Consider the following 19,572-nt stretch of genomic DNA (forward strand, 5'->3'; position numbering starts at 1 on the left):
TGCTATATTATATTCACAGGCAGCATACGATGTACATGTTTTTATTGAGTTAACAGAACGGCCAAATTCAGCATGTCACATGTTTGGCTGTTAGTTATAGTTTACATTATATGATTCTTGGGCAGTTTGTCCTGAATGTATTTGTTAAATGCATTTTTCTACTCGCAATGCATTATAAAGGGCTATCTATTGTGGCATACCTGAAAGGTATTAACCATGAGCCAGTTTACATACTTGCAGGCTCCTCAGAAGAGCAAGGGGAGAACCATCCTCCTCAGTGAATTTCATAAAAATAAAAATGTTAAAACATTGAAAAAAGTTTTCCTTTTTAGATAAAACTATACTAAATATATTTCCATGTCACCCAATAATTGATTAAAATACACTGTTTTGCCTCCCGAGTGGCACAGTGGTCTAAGGCACTGCACCGCGGTGCTAGCTGTGCCACTAGAGATACTGGTTCGAGTCCAGGCTCTGTCAGCCGGGCCACGAGTGGGAGACCCATGGGGCAGCGCACAATTGGCCCAGCATCGTCTGGGTTAGGGGAGGGTTTGGCCGGGCGGGATGTTCTTGACCCATCTCGCACTAGCGACTCCTGTGGCGGGCTGTGCGCAATGCACGCTGACACAGTCGCCAGGTGTACATTGTTTCCTCCGTCCCATTGGTGCGGCTGGCTTCCGGGTTAAGCGGGCATTGTGTCAAGAAGCAGTGGGGCTTGGCTGGGTTGTGTTTCGGGGGACGCACGGCTCTTGACCTTCACCTCTCCCGAGTCCGTATGGGAGTTGCGGCAACGGGATAAGACTGTAACTACCAATTGGATACCACAAAATTGGGGAGAAAAGGGGGAAAAAAAACAACACTGTTTTGCAATGAAGGTCTCGGTAGCCTCAACAGCACTCTGTAGGGTAGCATCAAATCAAAGTTTACTTGTCACGTGCGCCGAATACAACAGGTGTAGACCTTACAGTGAAATGCTTACTTACAGGCTCTAACCAATAGTGCGAAAAAAAGGTGTGTGTGTACGTACGTAAAGAAATAAAACAACAGTAAAAATACATTTGAAAATAAGAGTAGCAAGGCTATATACAGACACCGGTTAGTCAGGCTTATTGAGGTAGTATGTACATGTAGGTATGGTTAAAGTGACTATGCATATATGATGAACAGAGAGTAGCAGTAGCGTAAAAGGAGGGGTTGGCAGGAGGTGGGACACAATGCAGATAGCCCAGTTAGCCAATGTGCGGGAGCACTGGTTGGTCTGGCCAATTGAGGTAGTATGTACATGGATGTATTGTTAAAGTGACTATGCATATAAGATAAACAGAGAGTAGCAGCAGCGTAAAAGAGGGGTTGGGGGGGGGCACACAATGTAAATAGTCCGGGTAACCATTGGTTACCTGTTCAGAAGTCTTATGGCTTGGGGGTAAAAACTGTTGAGAAGCCTTTTTGTCCTAGACTTGGCACTCTGGTACCGTTTGCCATGCGGTAGTAGAGAGAACAGTCTATGACTGGGGTGGCTGGGGTCTTTGACAATTTTTAGGGCCTTCCTCTGACACTGTCTGGTGTAGAGGTCCTGGATGGCAGGCAGCTTTGCCCCAGTGATGTATTAGGCCGTACGCACTACCCTCTGAAGTGCCTTGCGGTCAGAAGCCGCGCAATTGCCGTACCAGGCAGTGATGCAACCAGTCTGGATGCTCTCGATGTTGCATCTGTAGAACCTTTTGAGGACCTCAGGACCCATGCCAAATCTTTTAAGTTTCCTGAGGGGGAAGAGGCTTTGTCGTGCCCTCTTCACGACTGTCTTGGTGTGTTTGGACCATTCTAGTTTGTTGTTGATGTGAACACCAAGGAACTTGAAGCTCTCAACCTGCTCCACTACAGCGCCATCGATGAGAATGGTGACGTGCTCGGTGCTCCTTTTCCTGTAGTCCACAATCATCTCCTTAGTCTTGGTTACATTGAGGGATAGGTTGTTATTCTGGCACCACCCGGCCAGGTCTCTGACCTCCTCCCTATAGGCTGTTTCGTCTTTGCCGGTGATCAGGCCTACCACTGTTGTGTCGTCTGCAAACTTAATGATGGTGTTGGAGTCGTGCCTGGCCATGCAGTCGTGGGTGAACAGGGAGTACAGGAGGGGACTGAGCACGCACCCCTGGGGAGCTCCAGTGTTGAGGATCAGTGTGGCAGATGTGTTGCTACCTACCCTCACAACCTGGGGGCCATCAGGAAGTCCAGGATCCAATTGTAGAGGGAGGTGTTTAGTCCCAGGTTCCTTAGCTTAGTGATGAGCTTTGAGGGTACTATGGTGTTGAACGCTGAGCTGTAGTCAATGAATAGCATTCTCACATAGGTGTTTCTTTTGTCCAGGTGGGAAAGGGCAGTGTGGAGTGCAATAGAGATTGCGTCATCTATGGATCCGTTTGGGCGGTATGCAAATTGGAGTGGGTCTAGGGTTTCTGGGATATTGGTGTTGATGTGAGACATTACCAGCCTTTCAAAGCACTTCATGGCTACGGACGTGAGTGCTACGGGTCTGTAGTCATTTAGGCAGGTTGCCTTTGTGTTCTTGGGCACAGGGACTATGGTGGTCTGCTTGAAGCATGTTGGTATTACAGACTCAATCAGGGACATGTTGAAAATGTCAGTGAAGACAGCTGCCAGTTGGTCAGCACATGCCCGGAGCACACGTCCTTGTAATCCGTCTGGCCCCGCAGCCTTGTGTATGTTGACCTGTTTAAAGGTCTTACTCACGTCAGCTACGGAGAGCGTGATCACACAGTCATCCGGAACAGCAGATGCACTCATGCATGCCTCAGTGTTGTTTGCCTCGAAGCGAGCATAGAAGTGATTTAGCTCATCTAGTAGGCTCGTGTTACTGGGCAGCTCGCGGCTGTGCTTCCCTTTGTAGTCTGTAATAGTTTGCAAGCCCTGCCACATCTGACGAGCGTCGGAACCGGTGTAGTATGATTCAATCTTAGCCCTGTATTGACGCTTTGCCTGTGTGATGGTTCGTCGCAAGGCATAGCGGGATTTCTTGTAAGCTTCTGAGTCCCGCGGTGTAGCTGGAGGACAGCTAGCTTCCGTCCTCCTCTTGGACCACTGACTTCAATACAAAACCTGGGAGGCTATTGGTTCTCATCCCCAGACAGTGAGAGATGGACTGTCACATGGACTGTCTGTTCATCAAATGTTTCTGTCTGTCATCAAATTTTTCTTTCGACCAGTGTGCACTTACGTTGTAAACTGTCATTCATAGGCTAGGTTGTAGCTACCCCATGAAAAGGTATAGGTTTCAATTCGAGTATCATGTTGTAGATTAACCTATAAATGTTATATTGAACTGGGTGAATGGAATATGATTGACAGTCATCCAATATGCTGTAATAGAAAGGAGGCCATGCTCATGAAAAAAAAAATCGGTTCACATACTATGACCAACCATGTGGCAGCATCTCTTAAACAAATACATATTTTTAAAACTCTTCCCATATTCCACTTAGTTCATAATCTCACAAAAACACTGAGTAAAACACGAACTGCATTTAAAACTTTTTAATCTGTAGTGGTCCAGTGAGGAAAGGCTAAGCAGTTATTCAGCACAAGCCCACTGTCCTAAGTCAACCCATCAAAATTCTATTAGCTAAGTGGTGAAGTTTCCCCTAGGTACAGACCTCGGATCAGCTTGAAACTGCCCCAATCCTAACTTTAACCGTTAGCGGGGAAAATGCTAATCTGATCCAAGATCACCGTCTCGAGGCAACTTCACACTACTCCATCCTATTACGAGAAACAGGAAGTATGTTAGACATGTCATCCAACCACTTGACATGATGGTGCCAAGCCTGAGTCGTTGCCATGTTTGGACTTCGATTCCAGTTAAGGAACTAACCCACTGACAGTGCTACCACCACCAATCTCTCGCTGCCCTACATTAGACCCAGGAGGCGTCCCTAAAGGCACCATATGGGCTCTGGTCAAAAGTAGTGCACTATAAAGGGAATAGGGTGCCATTTGGGGTGTAGAACCACTTCCAGATATGGAAGGACATTGGGTAGGGAGTAGCAGCAAATACAGTGATTGTAGAGGATGTAGAGGCCACGCGAGTGCTGCTAACTGACAGCTGCGGGATGAGATGAGCATGCCTCTCATATGGCCCACCATGATATGATAATCATGTGTTTATACTTTATACTGTGTGTGTGTTTTCCCCCAGATGCCAGAATACTAGCTGCCTGCTTCCTTGGTGATAACACAGAGTATAAATCAAGTTTATCTAAATTCATCTATGGCTGACTTTAGGAAGTAGCTTGTAGGCACCCAGTCAACATCTTTAACGACCAAACGTATCCGCTGGTCGATATCATCAATGATTAGCTGCATTGTTGTTTCAAGTTTATTAACACAATTAATAGTGGATTAATCCATCTTGTGGATGTAATGCGTGGATCCAATTTGGTGTTTCGTTTTCAAAAAGTGTAAAAACTATTCAACAAATGTAAAAAGCATCAAAGTTGTAGTACTAGTAATATGACTTATTAGGCGTAAAGGACCTGAAAGGAAAGAAATGTTGATTTAAAGTTCAATCTTGCCATGTTTCCTCAACTTGACATGTATTGACTACATGAACTCTTGATTAATACACTGATAACATTTTTTAAAGCACGAGAGAAATTCAAACATTCTGTGGTTGTGCAAATGGGAGAGTGAGATGAAAACGAACGTGAGAGAGAGAGAGGAAGAACGGGAGAGAGAGAGGAAGAACGGGAGAGAGAGAGGAAGATCGGGAGAGAGAGAGGAAGAACGAGAGAGAGAGAGAGGAAGAACGAGAGAGAGATGAAGAATGAGAGAGAGAGGAAGAACGAGAGAGAGAGAGAGAAAGAACGAGAGAGAATCTTAATCCCCCTGTTGTGTCACACTGCCCACAAAATGGAAACTAAGCTATACTTCCTAACCTCCTGCCAAATGTATGACCATATTAGAGACACATATTTCCTTCAGATTACACAGACCCACAAATAATTTGAAAACAAATCCAACTCCCATATCTATTGGGTGAAATACAGTGTGCAATCACAGCAGCAAGATTTGTGACCTGTTGCCGCAAGAAAAGAGCAACCAATGGAGAACAAACACCATTGCAAATCCCTTTTGTGCTTTAACTATTTGCACATCTTTACAACACTGTATATAGACATAATATGACATTTGAAATGTCTTTCTTCTTTTGGAAATGTTTTGAGTGTAATGTTTACTTTTAATTTCTGATTGTTTATTTCACTTTTGTTTATTATCTATTTCACTTGCTTTGGCAATGTAAACATATGTTTCCCATACCAATAAAGCCCCTTGAATAGAGAGAGAAAGAAAGAAAGAAAGAAAGAAAGAAAGAATGAAAGAAATAAAGAAAGAAAGAAAGAAAGAAATAAAGAAAGAGAGAAAGAAAGAGAGAGAGAGAGAGAGAGAGAGCACATTTAAAATGTTCTCCCCCGTCTACGCTCAGCATGCATTGAGTCTATGTGACAGGGAACAGGTAAATGACATGCGAGTAAACATCTTCATCCAGGCATCCATTTTGAGATATGGAAAGCCATCAGGACCAAAAATGGATTGCATTACTTTGGAATTCATTTGTCACATATGGCTAAACCCCAGGAGGCTAAGATGTCATCTCCCAGGTATTAGCAATAAGGAAGAGGATAAGGGTATTTGAGATATGTCTGTAGTCTACTCGTGGGGCCACATAGCAGCGGAGAATGTAGTGTATCGCTGCAAACCAACTCACAGATCGATATGTCAATGTCCGCCCGACTGCCTGCACGTCCCCATGTGTAGAGATGTGCGCCGTTTGTTTCCTGCTGTTACGGTAGCAGAAATGTGTGTCCTTGGATGCTTATAACGATCTTCCTTTTTTATTACCACAGCAGTAGGCTACACATTGTAAGGCGGTTTTTCTGAATGTTGTCAAGGTCAATTGATATGAACTTTTGTGTATACTGAAACAATTGGCAACCTCGCTTCGTTTTCACCCAATCAAATGACATATTGTGAAAGTACACAGTGTTGAAAGTTGTAGCCCATATCATGGAGCTAGGATGCATAGACACACACATTACAGAATGTCAGTGTATTTTGTAGTGGGGGGAAAGGTATCAAATCACTTTTTTGACAATGTGAAGCAAAACAATGAACATACCCCAATGAACTTCTTCAGGACGTCCAGGATTTGGCTGGTGGCGTTGAACACGTTGCGCCAGTCATTCGGCGGCATGCCCGTGGGGCGACCCTCGGGGGACCCATTGTACAGGACGTTGGCGAGCAGTTCTGCCGTCCATCTTGTGCCTTTGAGCCGTTGGTTGAGCAAGGCTACAAACACAGGGTTATCCAGCAGGGCCTGGTTTGGCAACAAGAGGAGAGGGTTTGTGTGGGTAATTTACACTCATCAGATTATAAAACAATTAATGCACTGAGAAATGAATGCAGTGGAAGCTAATTGTGGACCTGCACAACTGCAGATCCCAGGACATCCCACTTGCAGGACTTTGCTTTTTTCTCTATGAGAGAATTAATTAGAAACATTAAGCTAGATGGCACTGTTGTACTGCAGGCTTTACAACCACTTTCTTCATGACCATGGAGGTCCATGATGCAGGCACACACACCTGCACATACGCAGATGCACTTAGGCATGTTTACACACACACACTCACACTGCGATTCATGTGACTGTCTCCCTTCTCCCCAGCCTCCCCTCTCCCCCCAGCCCTCACCCCAGTGTGGTAAGAACCAGCTGTGCGTTAACTCTTCACTGTCAGCTCGGCTTGAGCCTCGTGCCATGATTTCGCTCGGCACTCAAAGAGTTAACGAAGAGATGTGCTAATCTAGATGCAAACGACCTTGCTGTTACAGCCCTATTTGTGCCGTTTAAAAAAAGCTAACGGCCGCCTATTCCTCTGGAGTAGAACACTGGGGCGTCCTTACATAAAAGCTTCCTACGCAGGTACTGTACGTTCCCTGGTACAGGTTTGGTTAAAACACTTTGTCTGTGTCCCAAATTGCACCCTATTCCTTATATAGGGCATTTCTTTTGACTAGATCCCCATGGACCCAGATCAAAAGTTGTGCACTATAAAGGGGATAGGATGCAGACTTTCCGTCTGTCTGGGACTGCTCCACTCAGTGTGCTTTGTAAGGTACGTACAGTACGCTGGTAACCATGAAATTGCAACCGTGTAATAACACGATAATAGCAGTGTTGTATTGTATAACCATAAATTGAACCTGGTCTGCTCATAATGTAGTGTGGATCATTTGAAGTCAAAACATACACACGCCTCAAACATATTCTGAGCAATGTGTTCAGTGGCATTTCTAAGTCAACACTTCAGGAATGACATTCCTTTTAGCATGGGGTCAAAGTGTCAAATGAAGTCATCTCCATGTTTCTCCTGACCTTTTCAAAAAATCAGTTCAACCATTCTGTGCCGGTGAGAATGGAATAGTTCATTTAGGTTTTAAGAGGTACATCTGTAACATGCAGAGATATCTATTGTAAACAATGCAGTGTCTTTATTTTAGAGTACATAATATTTGTAAGGGGTCACTGAAATTCAATTGTTAAAACATGGCATATATGTTCTACTACTCTTAACGTTCAGTGGCATTTGGGCCAGATTGTTGCATACATGCCATTTAACCTTGGCGTCCACGTGTCAAATGTCATTATCCGACATGAGAAGGTCTTCGAAGGAAAACAGACTAGCAACGGCCAAAGAAAACTCAAACCAGCCCTCATAGCATTTTCTAATAATAATTTCTGCTTGACATTTTCCAAGATGGTCACTGGTTTGGCGTCTACTAAATGGGAACTGTTAATAATCAGTTGCTCTTTTACTGTAATAGAATGTTGAATTGATGTTGTAAACCAATAGTTTTACCTGTTGGCAAGATTTAAACTAGTAATATCTTTTTTTAAATGGTATAGTTTGATTATTGATTATATTTTACTGCTTTCTCAATGGCATAGGTCCTGAATTAGTCAAGAAAATAGCAAGTATAGCTACAGTAAATGATATGGGAAACACTTAAGATCAAGCTGGTAAACATGAAGTTCCCTATCCTAATCAGAACTATCCCTTCTCCCCTATGCACATGCGTAGATCTGAAAGGATTGAATGGGTGTAAGCAAATTGGTAGTATCTTCATCTTGCCCTTTGACAGTCAAGGTGAAATTGTCACCATATTGCTTAGACCTATTCAATCCTCCTAGATCATTTCTGTGTCTAGGGGCTAGGGGTTCATTTGGGATTTAAGAGATTTCTTTTTTCAGCTCGGCTGATAACTCAGCTGTGCCATGATTGCCGCCATCAATGTAGAAAGTTGCCAAAACCTTGAGACCTCTCTGGAGAAGATGACATACCAGCAGAGCTACCCGTTCTGAGGGGAGTCCGGTTGGCCGCCACTCAAAGGGAGAAAATGAAGACAAAGGAGAATTGCCGGGTCCATTTGTGTAAAGGTTAGGGCTAGGGTAATGAATACCCTGGCTATATGGAGCGCTCGGCTACTTTCTCCCCTAGCTGCCCATAAGCTCATTTCAGGTGACACGGCAGTAATGTCAGCTTCAAGGGAACAGGGAAGCTAATCCTCTTCTGCCGAGGTGAAAGTTACGCAGCACTTACCCATAATTACTTTATTTTTCACAATTTCCATATGCTATAATAAATGTATATTTTTCAGCTGAATTAGTGTTAAAAACATTTTATGGTGGGAAATGTAGGAGTCTATTGTTGAGAGATATCAGGTAAGAAAAGCAGTTCTCAAAGGTTGATAAATATTCCTAGTGGAAACTGTCACGGCTGTCAACAGAAGTAGACCAAGGTGCTGTGTGGTAAGCGTACATAATCCTTTATTTATATTGACGCCGACAAAAACAATAAACAATCCAAAACAACCGTGAAGCTAAAGGGCTATGTGCCACAAACAAAGTTAACCTCCCACAAAGACAGGTGGGAAAAAGGGCTACCTAAGTATGGTTCTCAAACAGAGACAACGATAGACAACTGTCCCTGATTGACAACCATACCCGTCATTCAAAATTAAAGTGGACAAGGACTATTACAACGAATTGATAAGGATATTTGTAATAGCTGTCGCTCTCCTCATCCTCAGATGAGGTGAGGAGAGAAGGATCTTCGGACCAAAATGCGGAGTCAGGGAAATAAGCCATTTTTATTACAAATACGACGTAGACTAAACAAAACAAAACACTTTCAAAACTTACAAAATAACAAAACGACGTTGACGCAACCTGAACATAAACTTACATAGACAAACGTAAACTCACGAACAGGAACGGACATCGAAACACACGAACAGCCAAACAGCTCCAAAAGTGAATACATCGAAACAACACGAAGACATCACAGGAGACAATCACCCACCAACAAACAGTGAGAATGCCCTACCTAAATATGACTCTTGATTAGAGGAAAATGCAAACCACCTGCCTCTAATCAAGAGCCATACCAGGCAAACCGAAACCAACATAGAAACAGATAACATAGACTGCCCACCCAAAACACATGCCCTGACCAAAAACACATAAAAACTAACATAAATAGGTCAGGACTGTTACAGTACCCCCCCCCCAAAGTGCGAACGCCGGGCGCACCAGCACAAAGTCCAGGGGAGGGTCCGGGTGGGCAGTTGACCACGGTGGTGGCTCCGGTTCAGGACGCTGTCCCCGCACCACCATAGTCACTCCCCTCTTCTTTCTACCCCTTCCACTGACCACCCAAACATTAGCTTCCCCTAAATAAACAGCTAGCACCGGGACAAGGGGCAGCACCGGGACAAGGGGTAGCACCGGGACAAGGGGCAGCACCAGAACAAGGGGCAGCACCAGGATAAGGACCATCACTGGAATAAGGGGCAGCACCGGGACAAGGGGCAGCACCGGGACAAGGGGCAGCACCGGGACAAGGGGCAGCACCGGGACAAGGGGCAGCACCGGGACAAGGGGCAGCACCGGGACAAGGGGCAGCACCGGGACAAGGGGCAGCACCGGGACAAGGGGCAACACCGGGACAAGGGGCAGATCCCGGCTGAAGGACTCTGGCAGGTCCTGTTTGGACGGCTCTGGCAGGTCCATGCAGGCTGACGGCTCTCGACGCTCATGGCAGACTGACGGCTCTCTACGCTCATGGCAGGCTGACGGCTCTCGACGCTCATGGCAGACTGACGGCTCTCGACGCTCATGGCAGGCTGACGGCTCTCGACGCTCATGGCTCTCTGACGGCTCTGGCTGCTCATGGCTCTCTGACGGCTCTGGCTGCTCATGGCTCTCTGACGGCTCTGGCTGCTCATGGCTCTCTGACGGCTCTGGCTGCTCATGGCTCTCTGACGGCTCTGGCTGCTCATGGCTCGCTGGCGGCTCTGGCAGATCCTGTCTGGTTGGCGGCTCTGGCAGATCCTGTCTGGTTGGCGGCTCTGGCAGATCCTGTCTGGTTGGCGGCTCTGGCAGATCCTGTCTGGCGGGCGGCTCTAGCGGCTCCTGTCTGGCTGACGGCTCTAGCGGCTCCTGTCTGGCGGATGGCTCTGTAGGCTCATGGCAGACGGGCGGCTTTGCAGGCTCATGGCAGACGGGCGGCTTTGCAGGCTCCTGGCAGACGGATGGCTCAGATGGCGCTGGGGAGACGGATGGCTCAGATGGCGCTGGGGAGACGGATGGCTCAGATGGCGCTGGGGAGACGGATGGCTCAGATGGCGCTGGGGAGACGGATGGCTCTGGCCGGATACGGCGCACTGTAGACCTGGTGCGTGGTGCCGGAACTGGAGGCACCGGGCTAATGATAAGCACCCTCCTACTAGTGCGTGGAGCAGGGACAGGGCACACTGAACTCTCAAAGCGTACTCTATACCTGGTGCGTGGTACCGGCACTGGTGGCACCTGGCTGAGGGCACGCACCTCAGGACTAGTACGGGGAGAAGTGACAGTGTGTACAGGACTTAGGAGACGCACAGGTGGCTTAGTGCGTGGGACCGGAACTGGAGGCACCGAACTGGATACACGCACTATAGGGAGAGTGCGTGGAGGAGGAACAGGGCTCTGGAAATGCACTGGTAGCCTAGTGCGTAATATAGGCACTGTAGGTACTAGGCTGGGGCGGGGAGGTGGCGCCGGAAATACCGGACCGTGCAGGCGTACTGGCTCTCTTGAGCATTGAGCCTGCCCAACCTTACCTGGTTGAATGCTCCCGGTCGCCCTGCCAGTGCGGCGAGGTGGAATAGCCCGCACTGGGCTATGCAGGCGAACCGGGGAAACCATGCGTAAGGCAGGTGCCATGTATACCGGCCCGAGGAGACGCACTGGAGACCAGACGCGTTGAGCCGGCCTCATGACACCTGGCTCAATGCCCAATCTAGCCCTACCAGTGCGAGGAGGTGGAATAACCCGCACTGGGCTATGCACACGTACAGGAGACACCGTGCGCTCTACTGCGTAACACGGTGTCTGCCCGTACTCCCGCTCTCCACGGTTAGCCTGGGAAGTGGGCGCAGGTCTCCTACCTGCCCTTGGCCCACTACCCTTTAGCCCCCCCCCAAGAAATTTTTGGGAGTTACTCACGGGCTTTTCGGGCTTCCGTGCAAAACGTGTCCCCTCATAATTCCGGTTTCGAGCTTGATTCTCCGGCTTCCATCCACGTCTCCTAGCTGCCTCCTTAAACCACCGCTCCTGGGCTGTGACTGCCTCACTCTTCTCACGAGAGCAGCGATATTCCCCAGTTTGCGCCCAGGGTCCTCTACCAGACAGGATCTCCTCCCAAGTCCAAAAATCCTTGTTGCTCCGTCGAGCATTCCCATACCGCTTGGTCTCTGTATTTTGGTGGGTGATTCTGTAATAGCTGTCGCTCTCCTCATCCTCAGATGAGGTGAGGAGAGAAGGATCTTCGGACCAAAATGCGGAGTCAGGGAAATAAGCCATTTTTATTACAAATACGACGTAGACTAAACAAAACAAAACACTTTCAAAACTTACAAAATAACAAAACGACGTTGACGCAACCTGAACATAAACTTACATAGACAAACGTAAACTCACGAACAGGAACGGACATCGAAACACACGAACAGCCAAACAGCTCCAAAAGTGAATACATCGAAACAACACGAAGACATCACAGGAGACAATCACCCACCAACAAACAGTGAGAATGCCCTACCTAAATATGACTCTTGATTAGAGGAAAATGCAAACCACCTGCCTCTAATCAAGAGCCATACCAGGCAAACCGAAACCAACATAGAAACAGATAACATAGACTGCCCACCCAAAACACATGCCCTGACCAAAAACACATAAAAACTAACATAAATAGGTCAGGACTGTTACAATATTAAAGCTCTTTTCAACTTGATTAATTTATCACTTACATCAAAGTAACTGTCCAGTTAATCTCACTTTTAAAAGTTCATATTCTGTTAACTCATACCCAAATAATGTTGTTGACTCGTCCTATACTCATATTTGTGGCCAAAGCATTAATTGGAGAAACAACACTTGAAAAACACAGTATTTTACAAATGTTCCATCCCAAGAATAAATCACTTTTCTCCCGGGTAAACCGGTATTTCCTGCCAAAACCAGAAGTGTCATTCAAAAGCATCATAACCTGTCTGGCACCGGCGTTCCGCTAGCGGAACTCCTCCCACATTCCACTGAAAAGGCAGAGCGCGAAATTCAAAAGATATTTTTTAGAAATATTTAACTTTCACACATTAACAAGTCCAATACAGCAAATGAAAGATACACATCTTGTGAATCCAGTCAACATGTCCGATTTTGAAAATGTTTTACAGCGAAAACAGCACATATATTTATGTTAGCTCACCACCAAATACAAAAAAGGACAGACATTTTTCACAGCACAGGTAGCATGCACAAAGCCAACCTAACTAACCAAGAACCAACCAAACTAACCAAGAAACAATCAGATGACAGTCTTATAACATGTTATACAATAAATCTATGTTTTGTTCGAAAAATGTGCATATTTGAGGTATAAATCAGTTTTACATTGCAGCTACCATCACAGCTACCGTCAGAAATAGAACCGAAGCAGCCAGAGTAATTACAGACACCAACGTCAAATACCTAAATACTCATCATAAAACATTTCTGAAAAATCGATGGTGTACAGCAAATGAAGGACAAACATATTGTGAATCCAGCCAATATTTCCGATTTTTTTAAGTGTTTTACAGCGAAAACACAATATAGCATTATATTATCTTGCTACAATAGCCTACCACACTACCGCATTCATTCATCAAGGCACGTTAGCGATAGCAATAGGCACGTTAGCGATAGGGAATAAACCAGCAAAATATATGAATTTTCACTAACCTTCATAAACCTTCATCAGATGACAGTCCTATAACATCAGGTTATACATACACTTTTGTTCGAAAATGTGCATATTTAGAGCTGAAATCAGTGGTTATACATTGTGCTAACGTAGCATCTTTTTCCCAGAATGTGCGGATATTTTTATGGCACTCAACTATTCTGACCAAATAACTATTCATAAACGTTACTAGAAAATACATGTTGTATAGGAAATGATAGATACACTAGTTCTTAATGCAATCGCCGTGTTAGAATTCTAAAAATAACTTCATTACGACATCCAGCTTAGTTATAGCGAGAGAGTACCCAAAATCTGGGCGCAAACGACTATTTCACATGTTCGACAGATATATGAAATAGCATCATAAAATGGGTCCTACTTTTGATGATCTTTCATCAGAATGTTGTACAAGGGGTCCTTTGTCGGGAACAATCGTTGATTGGTTTTAGAATGTCCTCTTCTCCAGTCAATTAGCACGGAAAGCTAGCAAAGTGGCGCGAAGCTCTCCTTCCTGAACAAAGGCACACAACGCAACACGCCTAACGTCCCGAATAAATTTCAAAAATCTAATAAAACTATATTGAAGAAACATACTTTACAATGATATTGTCACATGTATCAAATAAAATCAAAGCCGGAGATATTAGTCGTCCATAACGACAGCTTTACAGAAGGCAAAACCAGGTCCCTTCACGCGCTCTCCAGAAAACAGGAAACTGGTGACACCTCATGCCGAGAGCTTTAATTCGACCCCAGATCAAGTTATACACTCCATTTCTTCTCTCACTGCCTGTCGACATCTAGTGGAAGACGTATGAAGTGCATGTATACTGATATATATGAAGCCCATTTATAGGCAGGCCCTAGAACAGAGCATCGATTTCAGATTTTCCACTTCCTGTCAGGAAGTTTGCTGCAAAATGAGTTCTGTTTTACTCACAGATATAATTCAAACGGTTTTAGAAACTAGAGAGTGTTTTCTATCCAATAGTAATAATAATATGCATATTGTACGAGCAAGAATTGAGTAGGAGGCCGTTTAAATTGGGCACGATTTTCCCCCAAAGTGAAAACAGCGCCCTCTGTCCTCAACAGGTTATAAGGAATAAAAACATAAAAGCCCATAGATGTAGCTAGCGATGTGCTCTTTTGGGTAAATAAATTAAACTAGTTCCTTTAGGCTAATCTTTTTGAGTGTGAACTGTATTACTGTACTGTATTGTATTATACTGTATTATATGGACTGGAATTACGCACATCGTTCAAACCATGATAAAGCAGAAGAGAAAATGCGATTCTGGTGCCGCACATGCGGTCTACAAAGTTACAAGTATAGGCTAGAAACTTTGATAAAATATTTGAAAGCAATAGTGCCTGTTTGTATAATTAGTAGGCTGACGCATCTATACCTTTCATAATATTTCCTCTAATGTTATTAGCCTACCTCCTCTTTCTCTCTCTATTGTTGCTTCATTCCTTCCTTGCTTTTACCAGTTAAATGAAATATGTTTTGTTGTCCTTATCTTCATCATTCTAATGACATCCTTGAATAATATAGGAATAGAATTAGATGCAGAAGACTTTCACTTCTCTTCAGGAAAATTGAATGGTTATGGGTCTGAATAAATATCTGCTATAGCCTATCGCCATCGTGCATTCGCTCTTCTTTCAAACTACCCATGAGTTCTATTGGCTTCTGTATTTAACATTCAGCAAAAAAAGAGCTTGTGTACCTCTTTGAATAGTCTATTGGTATAAGAAATGCTAAAAATATAATGTCCAGCAAGCTATTCTAGTCTAGCTTTTCCTGCATGGGACTCCAAGATCTAAGTAGCATCCTCTACAGGATCGGTGTTCCCCCCCGTGGGACGGTTGAGCTAACGTAGGCTAATGTCAGTAACATGAGGTTGTAAGTAACAAGAACATTTCCCAGGACTTAGACATATCTGATATAGGCAGAAAGCTTAAATTCTTGTTAATCTAACTGCACTGTACAATTTGAAGTGGCTATTACAGTGAAATAATACCATGCTATTGTTTGAGGAGAGTGCACAGTTATGAACTTGTATTAATAAACCAATTAGGCACATTCGGGCAGTCTTGATACAACATTTTGAACAGAAATGCAATGGTTCATTGAATCAGTCTAAAACGTTGCACATACACTGCTGCCATCTAGTGGCTAAAATCAAAATTGTGCCTAACCTAGAATATTACATTTTGGCCTTTCTCTTACATTTCAAAGATGATGGTACAAAAAATACAAAAAAATGTGTTATATTCTCCTACATTAATTTCACATTTCCACAAACTTCAAAATGTTTCCTTTCAAATGGTAACAAGAATATGCATATCCTTGCTTCAGGTCCTGAGCTACAGGCAGTTAGATTTGGGTAAATCATTTTAGGAGAAAATTGAAAAAAAGGGTCCGATCCTTAAGAGGTTGAGAGGCCAGCAGAGCACATGTGTGTGCGTATTGCGCAAGAGACAGAAGCTATAAGTTAGAAGCATATTATGCATAAACCATCATTAATTAGCTAAATATAGGGCTAATACTGCATTGAATGTATTACGTGAAAGAGGTAGGCTAAGACATCTATTTATAGGGCTATATATCAATTTAGAACAGGATTATCTATTTTGGATGCAATTTGATTAGAGTTCATGGAAAGAGAGAAAGACGGCAGGAGAGTGCTCGATAGCTGTTTTAAAACTGCAGCTGCAGTAAAAAAAATTGCATCTGTAAAATTAAAAACAAGGTGACCCCCGAAAGCCAGATGGAGATGGGTAAATTAGACGAGCAGTCAGTCTTTATATTACTGTAGCATAGGCTATGCTGCAGCAAATGGAGGCCTCCTTGTCACAAGAAAAAAAGTTACCATAATGAGATGATAGGTCTACATGATAGGTCTACTGCGATGGACTGTCTGTACCCACCCTGAGTGTTGATTCATCATGCAGAGGCCACAGAGAAGCCAGATTTAGACGTTGCATATCATTTAACAGTTCCATTTCACGCCATGCTCTTCATGTAAATAATTGATTATAATTTACCGGTTTCTCGCAGTTATTTACCCTGGGAAAAGGGAGTGGTTTCAGGCTGTAAATCCCGGTAAATCTTGGTAACCCGGTTCCCACCCTTCAACCCTAGTATACGCCCACACCACTCTGTTGGTGGGCTACGCCCACACCATCCCAACACAGTAAAGCAGATTTTTTTACATTCTTAATTACAATTTTTTGGAAGGAAAACTATTTAACTCATATTGTAATTAATTATAGTTCATATTTCATAGAAATCTGGAAACACTGGATAGTTACTTTAACATTAGACATAATCACCATAGATAAGACACTGTGACACTGATGCATGAATGACAAGTCACTCAGCCTTGTCTAACATCGGATACATGTAAACCAGCTCTCCGGTGCAGTACAGTACATCAAATATCCGTGTTTCTGTTGAAGGAGTCATAAATCTTACCCGCAGTGCATTGACTTGGCGGCCACTTTGAAAGTAGTCCCAAACAAGATGTCCGAAATCCTCCCAAGCTTCCGCCAGCTCTTTTATCATGGCCAACGCATTGAATGTGCTATTTGCCTGAAACAAGATAGAGAGATGTATGGTATGGTGATTAAAACATGGAAAATGCCAAATCTGTTTGTCCTCCAATTGATGGAATTTCCACTGTGCTATCTAATTTATTTTGCAGCCAGTCCGACCTTGAGAACATACTGCTTCTTCGTACTTTCACCTAACCCCCAGGAGACTCATCTGATTCCTATACCCCCCGTTGTGACTAATGTAAACAGGATTATTAATCCCGAGCACTGAGATGTAAACAATCGGCCTGTGCCGAGTGTAACGACGGCCCCTATGCCAAGACCGAGCCGGTCGCTGTGAAGTCGGTGGATCCGCTAGAAGTCATTATCTCACTGGATATTCTCCACATCCAATTCCCTACAGCTTCTCGACATTTGTTTGTTTTGTTTATGCCGTTGTAAAAATGATGTTAATATCGGCAGAAACTTCATGAAAATTACATTACACTCCCCCGAGTGTGTTCTCCATCTCCTCTCCCTAGCTGTTTTTTGGAGATGGGTTCATAGCGTATATCGTCACGTTTTTATTTACCAGCTATGTAAATGACTCCTGATTTGTGGAGTGAAAATATGCAATTAGATACAATGGCAAAAGTTTTAATTGTACAAGCTACTTACATAGACACCCAAGTAATGTCACTTAGCAGGTTTGTACTTTTTAGAAAATATTTGGGAGTAAGTGTACTACATGATAGTAAATGACACTCATATGAGCGTAAACGTCCATGACACTGATATGAGTGTAAACATCCATGCCACTGATACGAGCGTAAACGTCCATGACACTGATATGAGTGTAAACATCCATGACACTGATACAAGTGTAAACGTACATGACACTGATACGAGTGTAAACGTCCATGACTCTGAAATTAGTGTAAACGTCCATGACACTGATACGAGTGTAAACATCCATGATACTGATACGAGTGTAAACGTCCATGATACTGATACGAGTGTAAACGTCCATGACACTGATACGAGTGTAAACGTAGATGACTCTGAAATGAGTGTAAACGTTCATGACACTGATACAAGAGTAAACGTCCATGTTACTCATACGAGTGTAAACGTCCATGACACTGAAACGACTGTAAACGTCCATGATACTGATACGAGTGTAAACGTCCATGACACTGATACGAGTGTACATGTCCATGACACTGATACGAGTGTAAACGTCCAGGACACTGAAATGAGTGTAAACGTCCATGACACTGATATGAATGTAAACGTCCATGACACTGAAATGAGAGTAAACGTCCATGACACTGATATGAGTGTAAACGTCCATGACACTGAAATGAGTGTAAACGTCCATGACACTGATATGAGTGTTGCAGACATCAGTTTACGTTCAGTTCTCTTCACTGACTTCTATTCAAATTGACCCTAGCAGACATATTTCACTTTTATGTTTTTTTTTGCTGGTCCAGCACCTGAACCGATGTGCATACAATGAGTTTCTCTTTTACTTACCTCTTTCACCATTAGTCGAGTGGCAGGTTTGTCAGGGGTGTAGAGGACCTTCCCTTGGATTAGGGGCCGAAACGTACTCCAGACAACACGTAGGCCAGGAGTTCCCTCAAGAGTATCAATCAATATTTTGCAGAAGGCATCTGGTGAGAGAGAATACACCTGTTGATAACTTCAAAATGGAAAAATGCGATCTGTCTGAACGAGTACGTGGGCCAAACTACTCAATACAACACAAGATAAATGAATGATATCTTGATAATAACAAACATCAAAAACATTTTATATTGGCATCACATTTTAACCATCTGTTACCATCAAATTACCATAAAAATGCAAGTTTGTTCATCTGTTGTGTTTCAGGGTTAGAAGCCTAAAATTAATTCTCCATCCCAAATGGCACCCTATTCCCTATAGTGGACTACTTCTGACCAGAGCTCTAGTGAAAAGTATTGCACTATATAGGGAATAGGGTGCCATTTGGGACGCAGTTTAGAGAAAGGACAATCTGAATGCTGAAAATAATGGATGAACCACAGAGTACAATTACAAAGATCGCCAGAAATCTGCTGGCAATCATAACAAACCAGCACGTCACTGCTGAGATAATAAACAGTCATCTTAATATTAGAAGTAGCAGGCGATATGACACAACCGGTCAAGATTTAACGTTTCACTATGCAGAGGATTTAATGTAATTACCACACTTCAAAGACCCCAAACGACTCCATTAATGTGTACCTAATAACACAATGTCTGCGGAGAGAGGAATGGAGCAAGACATTTGTACAGTAGTCTAGCCGAATACATAGGAGGTGGGGTGTGCTCAACACGGAGGGAGAAAACAAGTCAATATGCTCAGCTGCAGCGGGATCATTATTAATTTATCCAATCTGCCAATGTGAATACTGCTAGGTCGGTTGGAGTGCTTTGTAGGTTATGCAGAGACATAGATCTAAGGGAACAGCACAGTGACAGGTGCTGCAACCTTCATTTGTGTGTGTTTCTCTAGGGGTGTGCGGGTGTGTCTGTCCGTCTTGCTCAGCATCTCTGTGTATCTGTCTGTCTGTCTGTCTGTCTGCCAGCC

The 19,572-nt window shown here is 44.0% G+C and overlaps 1 protein-coding gene across 1 annotated transcript in view; it reads right to left on the bottom strand.

The window, feature by feature from the left end:
- LOC129865721 (phospholipid-transporting ATPase ABCA1-like) overlaps positions 1-19,572 on the bottom strand; it is a 295,904-nt gene that overhangs the window by 234,569 nt on the left and 41,763 nt on the right. The window contains exons 9-11 of the mRNA XM_055938689.1: positions 18,489-18,628; positions 16,891-17,007; positions 6,194-6,391 (exon numbers count right to left, since the gene is read on the bottom strand). Coding sequence (XP_055794664.1) covers positions 6,194-6,391; positions 16,891-17,007; positions 18,489-18,628 — 455 coding nt within the window. The remainder of the gene's footprint in view (positions 1-6,193; positions 6,392-16,890; positions 17,008-18,488; positions 18,629-19,572) is intronic.

The sequence above is a fragment of the Salvelinus fontinalis genome, chromosome 11, assembly GCF_029448725.1.
Source record: "Salvelinus fontinalis isolate EN_2023a chromosome 11, ASM2944872v1, whole genome shotgun sequence".
Taxonomy (NCBI): domain Eukaryota; kingdom Metazoa; phylum Chordata; class Actinopteri; order Salmoniformes; family Salmonidae; genus Salvelinus; species Salvelinus fontinalis.